This window comes from Telmatherina bonti (assembly GCF_933228915.1).
Source record: "Telmatherina bonti genome assembly, chromosome: 21".
Lineage (NCBI taxonomy): Eukaryota > Metazoa > Chordata > Actinopteri > Atheriniformes > Telmatherinidae > Telmatherina > Telmatherina bonti.
Window position 1 is genome coordinate 28,181,536 of NC_136630.1, and position 18,650 is coordinate 28,200,185.

Below are 18,650 nucleotides of genomic sequence, written 5' to 3' on the forward strand. Positions count from 1 at the left end.
GATGGAGCATTCCAGTGGTATATCAGGTAAAACTATTCATGACAAAATATGAATAAATAAAAATGTTTTCTCCAGGACTAATATGTATAATTCAGGGGTGGGACCGATTAAAAAAAAAAAAAATTCTAATAAATTACAGGCTTTGAAATTAATTCATATCAATTAATCACATTTTAATTACATAACAGCATTTGCACCAATAAAGGAAATTTTGGTGGATTGCTAAACCAAACAATAGAAACAGACATTAATATTGTGAACTCAGCCTCTGTTAATTTAGGTTCTATTTAAAACAGTGGAAAAAAATAGAAAATATCCCTGGCCAAAACTAATCAGACCTAAAATTAAAAAGTCATTTTCATTCATTTAACTAACAGCTCCAGTCCACAAGTTGTTACAGTATTTTTAACTTCTAAATGTTTTTTATCCAGAATAAATGATACCTGCTTTCAAGTTACTCACCAAAGGGCTCCAATATCACCAGCACAAGATGCTAGATTTGTAGATATTGCTGACAGTCATTTTTCCTTAAATTAAAGTCACTAGACGGGTCTGAAAATGTGCTAAATATAGCGCCAAAGAGCTACGTTTTTAGCAGAAGTCTGGAAAGATCAGTGGATGGAGCACTAACAAACCTGCAATTAAAAGTCCTAATTTTGAAAGTTTGTTTTTTCTGTAATTAATTTATTGTAATTAATGTGTAAAAGTCACACCCCTAGTTTTGTATAATATATGTCAAATAATTTGGTTCTACTAAGATTACAGTGAAATGGGTTTAGTTGGTGGGGATTCTCAGTCATTCAGGTCCTAGTTATGAACTGATGACTTCATTTTGTGTTTTAGAGCACATCCACATCAGTCTTTTTTTATTCTAATCAGAGTCTGTTTGCTCGGAAAGTCCACTTTGTTTGGGAAAATGTGAATGCACCAAACAAATTCTGATTCAGACCAAAGAAGTGGACTTGGTCCGCCTACAAACACAGGTATTGACCCGTTTCAATTGGACCAAATACAGGAAGCAGACTACAATAACAGTGTCATCCTGCATTTCCTGCACTCGCATTCAGTATCTATGATCTATCAAACCTACTTTTTACTGAAAACGCTGGAACACAGAGGTGCAGAGCTGCACTTTGCTGTTCCAGGGTCATTTCCTCAGGCTGTCACGCAACAACCACACCTGCAGAACTCCACTTCCAAAGCTCTGCTCAGCTCTTATATCCTCCTCCTACACACTCTCCTGGAGGGGGCAAGTCGAGGAGGGTTGACCTAGGTCATCATTTCCTCTGTCTCTTCAAGACTGACTGATGGGCCCATTGACATTGGGGAGCTCATTAGCAGTTAGCAGCTGAACTTTTCAGCCTCAGTGCGCACGGTGGCGAAGATGTCGGCAGATTCTCTGATCTCTGAGCCTCTCGTTCAGCATGGAGATGTCTCAAAACAACGAAGAGACAAGAGCACTTCCATCAGCCTTACAGTGGTGCTCAGCGCAGACAAAAACCCAAGAAGCCCATTGTTTTGCTTTCCGGGATAATTTGATTGTTAATTGTTGGGAAATTGGGAGTTTTGGAGTTGCTTATTAAGAATATATACATAAGAGGGAGCATGTAAGGGGTGGGCTAGAAGTAGAAATGATTATAAAATACAATCATTTCCAGAATTCAGATGAACTCTATCTATCTATCTATCTATCTATCTATCTATCTATCTATCTATCTATCTATCTAAATGCATGAAAGGTAGTACACATTTGTCATTTTGTGAAATATGGAAGTGAAAGAGATGATTGACTCTGGAGACTGTGCGATCGGACATTAATTCATTCAGGCAATGACAAAATGACAATGACCATATTAATGACCAGTAATTACATTGAGAGAATGTATGACCTCTGTCAGATCATATGTAATGTCTAAACGGGCTTTATAGTGCAATAAGATGATTGAACTAGTCCAGAATATTGTGCTTTTAACTGTACTATGAAGGGTTTTCTTAAACAGTGATACTAATGTCCCAACTAAGGCTAAAGGTGTAAGTGTACTAAAATGTGTGTAAACTCACTGTATATGCAAAAAACAAGACAAAAGAAGAAAAAGAAAATGATTTACTAATGGTGCACTGAGGGTTGCATCATTTCAAAGATGCAAAACAGCATATCTATATTCAGTTAGTTCGTCTGCCACAATGAATATGCAATCTGAGGCGTTGACCTGCTATTCTGCATGTGTTGAGAGGAGTAAATGTAAATATAGTAATTCAGCACCTGCAATGGGATCTATGAAACCTGATATCAATGTTGCTGATAGAAACTGTCTTTATTTAACACATTTCAAAAGGATATTCAAACAGTCTGTGTGCATTGATTGTTAACATGGTTGTGGTTATTGTTGCAAGAAAAAGACATCAAAACAAAGCGAGGAGACACAGAGAACGTGTTTTTCATCCTCGTGAATATTTTTGGCATGAACAAGGAAACAGTCATCAAAACATTTGTCTTATCCAGCATTTTGGAGCTGTTAGAGGAACTCAGGATGGAGTCATTAACTTGAGACCAAACATGTTTTTTTTTATATTATTATGTTTACTTAATTGTCCTTTGTTTACCTTCTAATGTCTTTATATAGTTTTACTTTATCCTCTGTTTGCATCATTTTACCGACAGCATAAGTGTGGTGATACTTGGTGCCAACTGTTTGGTGAATTGGTTGGACACATTATCTGTTTGAATGCAATACATAATTTCACCGTTGGATGGAATTAATTCTTACACAATGTCCATTATTAAACATAACTAAGTAGCTTTAATTTTCAATCCATGATTGATTCATAAGGTTGCAATAGGTTGTAAACACCATCGTGTTATTGGCAATAACAGGATGGTACCACCGTTACTAAAATTAGGTGACTTACTCAGTGAGGTTAAAACCTGATAAAGACATTGCTGTAGGTCTGTTTGCATTGGAGGATAATTCTCCCATTTAATGTTTATAAAATACTTTGTGCAGACATTTTAAAATAATGATGTGATAACACATGATTTTCATCAAGTTGTATTTTTCCAGTGTTAGTGGGACTGGAGCAAATCCACATTCAGATGATGAGCAAACAGAGGACATGAAATCCCTGTGCTTTAAAATAAATCCTGCTCTCAGACGGAGATTTAGCAAGCAGCTAAACTTCTTGGTTATTTGCATTTCCAGGTTCAGTCTGATGAATGTGGTTGGTGAATGTTTGCTCTGTTTGCCCGACAAGGCCGGGCGAGAGAGTCTGATGAAGCTTGATTTATCACTGCATGTTGTACATCATCATAGCAATCGATGACAACTTCTCTGATTCATATCCAACCATTTGCTACGTCAGAAGTATGTCTGTTTCCTTTTCCGGGGTTAATTTTACTCTGCTGGAAGAACTTGAAGTTGAACTTGTCAGTGTCTGGACGTTTACTGATGTGTAGTTGTACGCTTCACTCCACGTTTCCTTTTTTCAAAATAAATGTTTAAAATACTCAGAAATAGTTAAGGAAATTCATCTTTTTATGATGAAAGAAAGTAACTAAAATATATAACAATCCTTTAAAGGTGAGTTTCAGTTGTCTGTCTCTAAACTATTGAATGTAGTGGAAGTGACTAGTGGAAGTGTCTGTATTATTTTCCACAATTCCGCATAATGTTTATGTATCATCACCTTTATTAATGTGTGCCTGAACTTTGTATCATGTTTAATTTCTGTTTACTGATGTTCAATAATAAAATGAAATTAGGAGGAAAAGAAGCTTAGGAATCCGCAGAGGGAATGTATAATGCAGTTGTTTTTTTTTTTTTTCTGTTTTCAATAAAATTAAAAATCAATTTTAAGTTTGATTTAAGTTTGATCAGTGTTATTCCGGAGTGTGAAAGCTAATGACAAGCATGACAAAGAAATAAATACAAAATAATACATGAATTACAAATTTATATATATATATATATATATATATATATATATATATATATATATATATATATATATATATATATATATATATATATATATACATTATATACACATATACATATGTGTATATTTATATATAAAGTGATATCTCTTGTGACATAATTACAATTAAATATAAGTTCTGTTTATGTAACATCCAGAGGAAAAAACAAAAGTAGTGCAGATAACCCTGAAGGCTTGTTTTAATTGTTTCTTTTCTGTCTTTTTCTGTTATTATGATACTTATGTTACTTATTACTTATGTTGAAGAAGATGAAGATGAAGATGTTACTTATGATGCAATTTTTGCCTTGGTACTATATCTTGCTAAAATAAAAGAAATTAAAAATGGTAAAATATATAAAATATTACTTCATGTATTCTCATGATTTCCCCAAAACTCATTGTGTAAAATATTTTTTTTAACTTCTCTTCTTTACAAACGTAAAAAAAACTGGTTGCAAAGCAACAGATAGAAAAATATTTCAAACAACAACATGATAGTGGGGAGCCATGTAAATCAATAAATAATTCAATCAGAGGAGTTTAAATCTGATTAGTCCTCATTAGAGCTGAAAAAAATATAAACAGAAAGAAAAGAAAAAAAAAAAAAAACAGGAAAAGTTCAGACCCTCATGTCAACAAAACCGGACTGAAAATGTGTTCTGGTGCAAATATTGATGTTTACAGGGTTTTGTTGTTGAAGGGGATCAATAATGTCGAATGTTAAGGGTAAGACTTAAATCAAAATAAAGTGATAAATTAATAATCTTTTGAGGCCTGACCCATGAAAATATCACAAGAAAAGTCTATCTTTTTAATCAAGGCCTTTATTTGGACCTTTAACAAAATGTACAAAAAACGTTAAACAACTTCTTTTGGGACATTTACCATTTCTGAGCATGCGGTGTGTCAAAATGCTCCATTAGGGGGCAGAAGTCTAGATTTACATCGAGTTTTCCCATAAAATGATGCAAAATGTCTCAGCATGGGCTTTACAGGGTTAATAATCTCTGGTTGGAAATAAACCAGAGTGGATGGCGAGTCCTATGAGACGCCCTGAAAGACAACATGTTGGATAACCCTCAATTTTCACTTTGTCAGTCTTGTAGGTCAAAATATTCTGACAGGTTGAAATCCAGGGAATGAAGGCTGATTTCCATTTCAGTGACCCTCCTTCACAGTATTCACCCATTTTAATGAAGTGACACTCTGCTTTCAGTACAAGTCAACATGTCTGCTGTCAAACAGGCTTTTTCTTCCTCTTCTTGCTGAAAGGAAAATGACTGCTGTGTTTCTCACCACCAGCCTTACCATCATACTCCAAGTCACTGCTGTGTCAATGTTTCCATCAGACACGACGCCTCATCGGGTGTTCTCATTGGACAAAGTAAAAAAAAAAAAAAAAAGAAAGAAAAGGCAAACTGTGTCTGAAGGGTTAATGCTTTAAAGCCATTGTCTCAGAATGTTTTACAACCTCGCAGGGAATAAAGTGAAATGGAAAAATAGTTGTTGTTCCACTTGAGGGACACTTGGTCAGCCTTTAATTGAGTTTTTCCTGTACTGAACACGATGTTAAGTCCTGCTCTACTTGCACTGCATGTTCCACCAGCATACAGTACGCTGCAGCTGTCTTGTAGTGATTAAACACCAGTTAAAACCAGGTCAAGTTCTTGTGCAAATTCACTTAGATGCAAAAAGAAACCTGCCATGGAAAGCAGTTCTACAGGATTACCTCTCTGGGAAATGAAGTTTCATGGTGAAATTCATTTTCTGTGGGTGAAAACAACCTCGCTTATCAGACATACGCAGCATCTATCACCACTAGAATTAAGCAAAACCTAAATATCGCAATGAGAAGCTGCCAATGGAAACACTTAATTCATTTTATATATATATATATATATATATATATATATATATATATATATATATATATATATATATATATATATATATATATGTATATATATATATATATATGTATATATATATATATATATATATATATATATATATATATATATATATGTATATATATATATATATATATATATATATATATATATATATATATATATATATATATATATATATATATATATATATATATACATATATATATGTCCATATAAAAGTACACCACAAAACTGTGATGGAAACCCACATTTACACACCACCAGATGTGATGTAAAGGATCACATGACCAGTTCATTTCCAGTAAAGATGACGCGCTGTGTATGGACGGAGGAGGAGACATCCTTTTACAAATGATTAAAGAGAAGTAAAACTGCTATGCTTGAGAGCAAACAACAGCAAAATGAAATATCTCTGTCACTTAGCTTACCTCCTCTACTCGTCAACTCAGCTCTGAATAAGCTGTAAACACCCAAAACGATGCTGTGTGATGAAATCACTACATAAAGAGGCTACTGTCTTGCTTGTGATGTTCTCACTCTCAGATGTTAAGTGGCTTTGGAGAAAAGCATCTGCTAAATGAGTGTAGGGAAGACTTTCTGGGTGACAATCATCCTCAGAAATGGCTCAAACTACCACCCAATGCTTTCATGTTCTGATGAGGAGAGCGTTAGCAACACAGATGGAACCAAAATATCTGCTCCAAAATGCAAAATGTTTGGTATCTCCATCCTCCTCAATGTGGAACCTTAATAACGGCTAAAACACCATTCACTGGAAACTCCTGCAAATCACAGTTTTACTTTGTTAAAATGTTACTAATACTGCTTTTATTTTGATAAGACATACTTAAAATGCAAGCATTGACTTACCTTCATGAATATGGACACTATGACCAGTCCATTGGGGCTTTTAGCAGCTTCTGTGTAATTTGTATACAGCTCGTGATTGTAGTGAATCAGTTGAACCTTAAAAAACAGAGAAGAGGGACAGAAATTACCAAAAGAAAACAAACAATATGATTTTTTAAACTGATAATTGAAACATTATGAACTTGTTTGAAGGGAACTGGGAGTACAAAATAAAAAAGCTTGGATCTTAACAACCTCCAGCGGCCTCTCATATCATGACTCCCTTGTATAGATAAATCCTACCTCCTGGCTACAACGTGTCAGACGAGTTAAAAGAGAAAATCAATACAGGATCAAATATCTTCCATGGATTCCCTCACACAGCCGGCGTAATGGAAGGCGCTGATGTTGGGAACATTTTTATTCTGGGTGTAGATGTGAATGGAAGTGATAAAAGGGGTATAAAGAGCCATGGATTCTATCATCTGATCCAAGGCCAGCCTTCTCTCTCAGGCTGAGGGTAGAGCTGCTAAAGCGTCTCCCAGCGAGCGGGTAATGTTTCACCGACACAGACGCCTTGTCCTCGCCAGCTGTTCGATATTCCTGCCTTTTAACCATGTGGATGTGGGCAGGAACGACTGCTCCATTTCCACCTCATAAAAGGGAAGACCACTGAAAAGAAGTGTGTGGTTTTAAAGTCTGTTCTGACAAAGAGCGCATTAATGACCAGTTAAGAGCCTGCAAGGACGAATCCATCTGGCACATGTAGGGTTTATTAGGACAGTGTATCTAACACAGCCGGTCTTTATTGGTGAGTTGATGAGCAGAGAGGAAGATGGAGGAAAATGAGATTACAGTAGAACAAATGAGCTGAAGATGTTACATTTATGATAAAAAAAAAAAAAAAAAAGAATATTTTGACTTTTTATTTGTCTTCCATGCTTGGAGAGGCTGCTTTCTGAGGCAGGAGGTAGAGCAGGTTGTCTGGCGACCAGAAGGTTGGCGGTTTGAATCCTAGTCCAGTCAGTCTGTTGATGACAGGTGGACGTCACCGTCCTTGTCTACAAGTGTTGCACTGCAGGTGTATGAATGTGAGAGAACGTTTCGGTGAAGGTCGTAGCAGCCGCTGGCGTTCATTGGCTGCCGTCAGTGGGCAGCTGTGGCTGCACATGTAGCTTAGCATCACCACCTGTGAATGAATCATGGAGTCAATGCAACGCACTTTGGATGCCGTGAAAAGTGCTGTAAAATCTATCATTATTCCCCATCATGTGCTCTTTATTGTGTTTGTTTGTATTTATACATCTGGACCTGGTTGCTTTGTGACCTGCGGTGGACTGGCCAGCCATCCAGGGGGTACCCTGCCTTCCGCACAAAGACTGCTGGGTGGGTGGATGGTTGCTTTGTTTTGAGCACTTTGAGTTTCATTTGTCTGAAAAGTCTTCTGTAAATAAAATTACATCTGCATTGATAAAGGCCCCTGTAGCTGTGGATTTAAATTTTGCTGCTTTAAGCTGGTCAGGAACTCAAACTTCAGGTTGTTGAGTCAAAGATAAACAGTTCTCTGTGGAACTGGCTCCCATTTCATGTCCCTGTTTGGTGGCAAAGAGAAGAGGGTCTTCGTTGGGAAACATCTGGACCCTCGAGCTCTCAAAACTACCGATCAAGTCTGTAACCTTGGAGTGTTGATAGACTCAGATCTGGCTTTCAGCAACCACATAGAAGTCGTCACTAAGACAGCTTTTTACCAGCTGAGAAACATCAACAGGATTAAAAGTTTAGTCTCCCAGTAAGACCAGTAGAAACTCCTCCATGCATTCATCTCCAGCAGACTGGATTACTGTACTGGTCTTTTAACAGGACTTCCTGAAAAGAGCATTAAACATCTGCAGCTCATCCAGATGCTGCTGCTGGAGCTTTAAATAAAACTAAGCGGTCTGAACACGTCACACCAGTTTTAAAATCTTTACTCTGGTTTCCAGTTTATACTGGTTTCCAGTCAGTCACAGGGTAGATTTTAAAACCCTGCTGATGTTTCCAAATCCCAGAATGGCTCTGGACCAGAATACACCTGTGATATGTTCAGAGAATATAAACCAATCAGAGCTCCTCGATCCAAAGACTCTGGTCAACTAGTCCAGACCAGAGTCCAGACCAGAATCCAGATTAGAATCCAGATTAGAGTCCAAACCAGACACCAGACCAGAGTCCAGACCAGACACCGGACCAGAGTCCAGAACAAAGTCCAGACCAGAGTCCAGACCAGAGTCCAGACCAGACACCGGACCAGAGTCCAGAACAAAGTCCAGACCAGAGTCCAGACCAGAGTCCGGACTAGAGTCCAGACCAGAGTCCAGACCAGACAAGAATCCAGACCAGAATCCAGACCAGAGTCCAGACAAGACAAGAATCCAGACCAGAGTCCAGACTAGAGCCCAGACCAAAGTCCAGACCAGAGTCCAGACCAGACAAGAATCCAGACCAGAGTCCAGACCAGACAAGAATCCAGACCAGAGTCCAGACTAGAGCCCAGACCAAAGTCCAGACCAGAGTCCTGACCAGAGTCCAGACCAAAGTCCAGACCAGACTAGAGTCCAGACCAGAGTCTAGACCAGAGTCCAGACCAGACAAGAATCCAGACCAGAATCCAGACCAGAGTCCAGACCAGAGTCCTGATCAGAGTCCAGACTAGAGTCCAGACCAGAGTCCAGACCAGACAAGAATCCAGACCAGAATCCAGACCAGAATCCAGACCAGAGTCCAGACCAGAGTCCAGACTAGAGCCCAGACCAAAGTCCAGACCAGAGTCCTGACCAGAGTCCAGACTAGAGTCCAGACCAGAGTCCAGACCAGACAAGAATCCAGACCAGAGTCCAGACCAGACTAGAGTCCAGACCAGAGTCCAGACTAGAGCCCAGACCAAAGTCCAGACCAGAATCCAGACCAGAGTCCAGACTAGAGCCCAGACCAAAGTCTAGACCAGAGTCCAGACCAGAGTCCGGACCAAAGTCCAGACTAGAGCCCAGACCAAAGTCTAGACCAGAGTCCAGACCAGAGTCCGGACCAAAGTCCAGACCAGAGTCCGGACCAAAGTCCAGACCAGAGTCCGGACCAGAGACCAGACTAAACATGGAGCAGCAGTATTTATGCTGGAACCAAGTGGAACAAACTGCTGGTGAGATGAAACTCTAACCAGATGTCGACACGATTAAAAACATTTCTATTCTCATGTGCCTCAGCATGACATCTGCACAGCAACCTTTAATTAATCTGGTTTTACTCATTTTAATATATTTAATGATTTTATTGTGATTTTGCTATTTGTGTTGTCTTTTATGCTTTTAATGTTGCATGTAAAGAACTTTGAATTGTCTTGTCCATGAAAGGTGCTGTACAGACAAACTCGCTTCGCCTTACTCGTGTTGCACTGCTTCCCAACCTCTCTGCAAAGTTCCAGCATCAAACAGAAAATCCATCAGATTGGCTGGATTTCACAGTGTCTCATGTGTGACTGGGAAACTCACCAGATTGTTTTCTGAACACTCATTAAAGCTGTAGGCTCAACAGCAACAACTGAGCACACCTCAGTCAGCCGACGACAGGTTGGATGTTGACACGAGTCATGCTCCTACATCAGACAGAAGCGAGGACATGGACTCTACTTGACTAACCCATTCGTCTCTAATCTCATAAGAATTCATCATAATTCATCTAGTGATGTTCTCTGTGGTGAAGTTGTGTTCATATGCTGGCGTGCAGCAAAGCTAGCATCCAGTGGCAGCCATTTATGCCTTCAGAAAATCAGACAAGATGAAAACTATCTGATTGTAAATCAATGAGACGCTTCACTAGCTGAAGGAAAATTCTCTTTATTACTAAAATCCGGCAAATGTCTAACCTGAGGATTCATATTCATTGCCCTTAGGCTGCACCAGCACAATATTCTAATGATAACATACAAAACGAGCTGCTATGAATATTTCAAGTACAAAGGGCTGGTAATGATTTTCACATTTCTCCCAAAGGCTCCCAGCCTCCCTCTTCTCACCTCCATAATCTTCTCATCCTCCCTCACTAGCTAAGATCTTGGCAGGTACTGTACAGGCGGATATAAATAAACAAATGTAAGCAGAGAGTAATTATGAAATGCTCAACCGGGGGGGGGGGGGGGGGGGAGCAGAGCAACAGAACGTCTATAAATGCAATCAGGGGGAGTGAGGAAGTGATTAGGGCTGAACGCTGATCTGATTAGATTTTTAGGTGATAGCGTTGGAGGCGGCCAAAAGTATTCACGCGCTTTCCCGTCAGTGACAAATTGCACAAAAGTTTGCTGCTGGTGGGCAATAAAAAAAGGCCAGCGTGGGCCATAATAAAGTGAGAATGTCTGCCAAATGGAGAGGAAAGAAAAGAGGGTGATGAAGCAGAAGAGGGAGAAAATAGAGGCTGTAATTAGATACAGAAATAGTTGAAGAAAGAGCAGCAGAGAGAAGCTGCTGCTGCATGTTGGCCAGCTCGGCATCATTTATCACAGTGTTCCTCGGTTCGAGCAAGGACTCGCAGTAACTGCTGAATGCACCAACACCCCCTGCACATTTAACAGGTACGCTCTATTCACCAACAGCAGTAACGCCGTCTCCCTGATGTCTGCTGAGCGGATGCAGAGCGAGTCTGCAGGATGGGACGTGGCAGTCATGGCTGGAGAGATGAGCGGCTTTACAACCATGATCCATATTTTAGGACGAAAATATCATTAATTAAATACTGCTTTAGATATGTTTTTCTTTTTTTCAGTACTTTCAACCCCAGATTGAAGATGAATAGATGGGACTTTAGGGGACATTAGTCCCAAACAAGTCACAGAACAGGGAGGAAACTGCTGGAAGGAGCTGAGGACAGTACATGTAAATATCCCCAGCTGCTGTAGAGACCATTTAACCGGGATTTAATGCTGATTTTACCGTTTTCCACTGAATACAAATGCTAGATGTCAGCGGGTGTTGGTTGGGTTTACAGTTCTGTTAAAAGTCTTCATCCAGCCTTCAGTTCTTCTTCATAGGGTGGCTGTAGCTCAGGAGGAAGAGCAGTCGGCTTGAGTTTGATTCTAGGCTTCCCCTATGTGCCAAAAGTGTCCTTGGGCAAGACACTGAACCCTAAGTTGCCAGCCAATGTGCCTATCGTGGTATTAGCGTGTATGTAAGTCGCTTTGGATAAAAAGCATCTGCTAAATGACTGTAGAATAGAATATGTTGCTTCCAAGCAGCCAGACTGTCTTGTTATCTTTTAAAGTGCTTTTGAGCAATGCTTCTGGATTTCTGAAGGCCTTTCAAAGGTTTCCTTTCCACATTCAGCTGCACTTTTACTTATTCAGCCCTTCTGCCTGATTATGTTTAAATTATTGTTGTTGTTTTTTTTGGTTTATTTGTAAGCCTTTTAAGACTAATATATGAAGCATTTGGGCATAAAAAGACTCCAAACTCAAGGCATAAACCAGTGTTGTGTCAAAACAGCATAACATAACCACTTTAAATTGGATTGTTATGCTTTTGTTACTTGCAGTCTGTCACAAAGACACCCTTTGTTCCAGTTTTTTTTAGATGTATATCTAAAAAACAGCAAAGAAAACGAAGATTTTAGCATAAAAATGGCATATCTCAATGTGCATTGAGTACTTGAAAAGAGTGGAGAACAAAAAGTCTCAGACCATGTACAGCAGGTGAACAGGAGCTGAAAGTGATGACTTAAATCCTGAAGTTCCCCAATTAGGGTAAGTTGAAAACAGATGAGCAAACTATGAAAAAGGCCATGTTGGAGAAAACTCCTGAACTATGTGTCCTAAAACTTCTCTAACGCTGTTCGGCTTCACTTATCAGAGCTGACCTTTGCAGACACAATGTTCACACATTGTTCTATGATCTGAGAGAGGTTTAGAGCTACAGCTGCTTCGTTCCAGAGACAGATCCAGATTCACCCTGAGAGGGTTTGTTTTGTTGTTTTAGGCCAGCCTGAATGCTTTAGTTGCCTGTGCGATGTGCCAACTAAGCCTTATTCTTCACCACTAACATGTATACTGGCATTCATACATACAAACAAATCTTACTTTTAAACTTTAAAAGTATACAAACAAACCGTGTGAAGATCATTTGAGCAGAGGCGCTTCTGATGAACAGCTGATTGAGTGAGAAAGTATGAAAATACAAACATTTAGCATTTAAAGGCACAGACCTCGTCTCGTGTACGACCCCGCTCCGCCACAGACAGAGTTTCTGGTTAAATGTGAAATAATCAGGTCAGTTCTTCAGTTCTTTGCACATAAAAACACAGACCCTGTTCTGGCATCACGTTTCCATGGTAACAGCATCCAGAGAACGATGACAGCTTTCACATCATCTCGCACTTGGATCCGTTTAACCCACGAAAAGCACAACATTAGTGTTGGACCTCCATGTCCGGTTTGTGTTGCTTCATCTTTTTCATCTATTTGGTCTTTTAAACCTGCAACTGGTAGAATATTCATGTCATCAGTTTAGACGTGCCAGATTAACACTGCAGTTGTTGTGTAACGCATCTTGGGTATGTTTGCCTGCGAGAGGCCTGGCGTGGGCACTGCTATGGTTTCTGGTCCTCCAGTATTAGCCTTCTCGTCTGAATGGACACGATTTTCATTTGGCTGTTGTGTGAAGCATTTTTTCCAAATAAACAAAGGAAAAAGTTTTGCATTTTGGGTGGAAATATTGTGGTGTAAACAGAGTCTTATACTATCTCTATACAGCGCTGGAACTACAAGAAAAGCTTCAGGATCCCCTGAAACCACTGCAGTACACGCTACAAGGCTGTAGGGGGTGCTATGATGACAACAGAGTAACACTCCAAAGCTAGAAGAAGACATTTAGTAAAGGCTCACTGCATGTTGCGGAAAACTCATATAACATTAATGTAACATCTGATGGAGGCTGTTCTCCACAGTAGCACAACTCTGTTGTAAAAGCTGTAAACAAGCCTGGACGGTCTGGAGCAGCACGACACGGTGGCTCACCGGCGTCTTTACTGCTGTTGTGTTTGTCACATTGACATCATATCCTCCAGCCGTGTTGTTACCAGTCCTGATGGGATGCAGATGGTAGAGGTTTCAAACTGATCCACCTCGGCACCTGGTTTCACACCTGATCGGTTTCATGGAGGCTGTTTCGTGTGGACGAAAGGGCCAATTGCTAAAACACCTTTGTGGTCTTGCTGCACTTTGGCGCCGTGTGGTTGGCTGCTCATACAGGAGCAGATTACATGACCCAGCATGGGGTCCCAACGCCTCCTTTAACCCCTGCTGTGATAAGGGGGCGTTGGGGGTTACCTTGGCAGTGGGAAGGCTTTCATGCTCCAGTTGGTTAAACCTTCCTGATCAGCAGGAGGGGCTTGGGACAGCACCAAACCTGGTGCCATGTTTCGCTTCTAACGGGCTGGTCAGACCTCTCTGACAACCTCTTGATGGCGTGATGGCCGGCCCAGCCTCTGGGAGTGGGGAAATATGAAGACAGCAAGTCGATAGCAGAGGAGAGGTGTTCAGCACTGTTTAAAGACGTTGGGCTGAAACTACCGCCGTCCATCTCAGCTTCCACCCTCCTCTTCATCCTCCCTTAGATTAACTGGAGATCCATAAAACTAACAAACGAACATGGCCTGCTGCCACACACACCAATCACACACTGATTGTTGATTTGTGTTTTCACACTGGCGCTATGAAAGAAGCAGAAATGAGTGTCCTTCTAGCCATCAGCTGTACAAATAGCACATGTACTACACCAGTAACTGATGCTAATCGCCACTTTACTGAGCGTGTGTGTGCTTCTACCAGAACAAGCCACACACTCATGTTCTGATCTGATATTAATCCAACTTCCTCAGAAATTAATACGCCACAGTGCAGATGTGGGTGAAATGTGCCATTTAATAGTGATTAATGATAATTAGAGGATGAGAAAAATAAAACAGAGTGAAACCCCCGCAGCGTCGTCTCTCTGACTGTAATCTGCTGGGCTGTATTATCTCAATGCGATTTTCCATGTGTGTGACTGTGTTTGAAAGAAGAAGTGCGAGATGGGTTTCTGTGATTGATGGGGCTTTATAACGTTTGGAACAGCTGCCTGTGGCGAATCCTTTGGAGACACTTGACAAGATTTGAATTAAATATAGCTGGAACCTTTCTTTAGCAACCGGCAGAGTCTCCTTCAGTCTGTTGGGATACTTTTGTGGAATTTATTGGGCGTAATCCAAATTCAATGAGTTTACACTCTGAATGTCATCCTTGAATGGTAGCAGGTTAACGCTCATGTCCAGCATCGTCTTCCAGAGACTGCAGTGAAAACATTAAGCATGATGTCCTGAAGGTAACAGCTGCTTTTTGTCATCATGAAATCTGCTTAAAAAAGGATGAAACTGAGGAGCTTCAGTGTGTTGTGTCAAACTTCAAGGTGTCCTTGAATGCAAGATCAGCACATATTTTCATCAGAATGCCTCTGTGGTCTCTCTTTAATATAACATTGACAAAAGCATAAAAGAGATGAATCCTTTCCAGTGATGGATCACCTGTTTCAAGTCCCGGCAGTGGACTGAAATAAACACAGAAAAGTGGCTCCAACTCAAGGAAGGAAATCAATTTGAAAACTTATGGCACTCTTCAGAAAACACTTGGCAGAAATGATGAAGTTAATGGGCGAAAACATTCTGGAAAACTGGTCCTTCATTCAGACGGGATAACCATGACATTCTGTGCTGTTTAAATGGTAAAAATGATCAGATTAGCATACAAGTCTTTCATATTTCAGATTTTTTAGATCAGATACTCAATCTGTTGGTTTCCATATAAAGGCTATTATGAATTGGCTTTCATTATGTTTTCTTCTCTGTATGTAAAGTGTCTTGAGATGGCATTGCCGTGATTTGATGCTGTACAAATAAAGTTGGATTGAATTGAATTGAATTGCATTGAATAGATTTACCTGTATTAATGGCAGATAGAAAAAAAGTGTTTTTCTCCAACCTGAAGATTTGTTTCTTTCCTTTCTCATATCAGAGGAAAAGGAGATGAGTATGTTTGTAAAAACGTGAGTCAGTCTAGTGGAGAAATAATATTTGGAATATTTTAGCACAACGAGAGAGGTGTTTCATTTTCAGATTAGACTGTGAAGCTGCTTCAGGGGAGCAGAACTACTCAAACACACACACACACACACACTGGTTTCCTCACCCTCCACTCCTCCCACAGGCTGCCATTTCAGAAGGATGTTCAGCTTTAAAAAGTTGAAATATTTCTCTCTTTGTTCACATTTCAAGGACATGCTCAGCCACTACTCAATCAGCAAATGGAGGCGAGAGCAAGTCGGAGAGCAAGAATTTTCCTCCATTTTTGATTATGAAACATCATATCAGACCTTGAAGTCACAAATGTGGCTCAGAGAATGGCTGGGTGGCGGAGTGGGTGGGCTGATGGGGACGCTGTTTTCTGGTAGCTGCTTCCCTCAGTTACAGTTGTCAAGTGAGGCAAATGTGGGAAAGGAGACTGGAACATCCTAAAAATCTGTGATCATAGCCAGCATGGCTACTGCTGAAGGGAACCTGAATACTTTACACTGAAAAAAAGACCACAAATGCATCATTTTGCATTATTCAAATGAAAACAGTGAAATTCTGCATTCTTCTGCTTATGAAATCACATAAACTCAAGCTGCGTACGAACATTCACAGTGTCCTAATGCTCATTACATTTTCTAGGGGTGTCCGAAGGCGCACAGCAAAAAAAGTAGTGCACTCAAAATTATCCAAAAATTATCTTGAAAAGTAGTGAGCATCAATGGTCACTAGATGGGTCAAAGGTCATGGCGGAAGAAACATGGACATCAAAGCAGGTGAAGAAAAAAACAATTTCTCCTTCATTTTATATCTTTATTTGTTGAATAAACAGGTAACAAAGAAAGAATAAGAGAAAAAAAAAGTGAAGCCTATGCATAAGTGTCGAGAACTGTAGTTCTCTCTTCATCCACTAGGGGCTGCAAATCCCCAAAGACTCCCATGTTAAAAAGATCAACTTCACAGATGAAATAAACATGTTTACAGCAGACATAAACATGTTTACAGCCTGGTACAAAAAACATTTTAGGTTTAATAGGTCAGGTTTACATTTATGACAACTTGGGGGGCGTAGCACCACCATGGTTTTTAGCAGGTTAACAGTGTGACTTAGCTTTACATTTTCATCTATTTATTTATTATTTTGTATTTGTATTTTCACAATGAGCTACAATTGAGCTCCTAAGAAACCTATTGGGGATGTCACACAGTTCTAATCTGTTTAAAACAAATCAAGGAAGATAAACCACCCTCCAAACCAGAAGCAGGATGGAAAACCTCTATCAGAACCAGAATCTGATCATTACCCTGATTAAACCAAAATCAGTAAAATGTTACTTGTCTTAATGTCTTTCCAGATTGAAAGATTGAACAAATAAGAAAATAGAGTAAATAGATTTTTCCGTGATTCAATGAAAACATGAACTCTCCAACAACAGCAGACATCAGCGTTTGGTCTCCATTCTGAACCAAAGTTAACTTCTATAGGGTTGATGTGCTTCTATCACCGTCCTCTTCTGGTAGCTGTTAACTTGGAATAACAAGCAGCAGCAGCTTCACACATGGTGAATATCATCCCATGCAGACTTCTCTGCTGTCAGCGTAACCTTTTCCCGCCTCGTTCTGCAGGTGACATCACACTTTACCTGCAAACCTTCCACAGCCTCTCTGCTCCGCCTCAGAACAACTCCAGAAATCCGATGTTCAGTCAAAAGGGGCGAATCATGGAGTGAAGGCAGGGCTGAGATTAAAAAAGAGAAACGACGCCTCTGAGGGAGCATTCGTAAAGTCTGTAAATGTGTGTGTGTGTGGGGGTGGGGGGGGGGGGGGGGGGGGGGGGATGGGCTGTCCTTTCAGCTTTGGATTCCAGCTCTCTCCATCCCCCCCAAGGACGCAGTAAACACTTGTTTTATTGTGATAACAATATCAGCTCTCTCACGCTGAGGGAGAATAAATGATTATCATTAATTATAATAAATTTGCCTGTCAAGACTGCAATTATTGTGTTGCCACACAAATTGGTTCTTCATGTGATGGTGGCGGCGGAATGCAGCGGCGCGGATGACCCATGAGTTTGTTGAACAATCAAAGCCAAGAAAGCTAATTGTTTCATTCATCCAAAATGCAAAATGCCAGAGTGCCTGTATCTGTGTGTGTGTGTGTGTGTAAGGTAAATGCTCGGGTGTCGTCTCTAAGACAACTTTCACGACCATCCCGTGACGGCTCATTTACAATGTCGCATGGTTCCCGATGATTATGAAAACCTTTGACAACCCAAATGAGCTGGAAAAACACCTTCTAACAAGACTTGATGGTGAAAAGGTTGCAGAAACAGACACGTCTGTTTGATTAAGACCATGAAACATCTGCTCATGTCAGACTATCCACCTCTGCTTTCACGTGCGTTTCTAATGCAGGAATGATTCTGATACTGGTGTCCTGTTCCTTTCCTTCCTCAGGAGTCCCAGTTAGTGTGCAGAAGTGGAAAAAAAAAGTGAAGAATCAGTTGCATCTATGTGGAATACATCTTCTGGATCTCTGGTGGGAGACTATTCACTTTACTTAACATAAACTGAAATGTCACTTCACATGGAACAAATCAATACAAACAGTTTGTCTTGAAGTTAAGTGCTGAGTCATACAGACCCTTTTTTAGGATTTTTGTATTCATCACTCATGCATGCTCATAACTTATTGGCATTGTGCTTTCTCTTTGAATGCAGATTGTTTTTTTAAAATTCTGGTGAAATATTTCATATAGAAGCGGATTTGAAGAAAAGAGAAATATTAGAG

The 18,650-nt window shown here is 40.0% G+C and overlaps 1 protein-coding gene across 1 annotated transcript in view; it reads right to left on the reverse strand.

The window, feature by feature from the left end:
* The window catches only part of ca10a (carbonic anhydrase Xa), a gene marked incomplete at its 3' end in the record, with an annotated part of 353,940 nt that overhangs the window by 22,288 nt on the left and 313,002 nt on the right, over nt 1-18,650 (reverse strand). Inside the window, exon 5 of the mRNA XM_079260972.1 lies at nt 6,762-6,857. Within this exon, the coding sequence (XP_079117098.1) occupies nt 6,762-6,857 (96 nt within the window). The remainder of the gene's footprint in view (nt 1-6,761; nt 6,858-18,650) is intronic.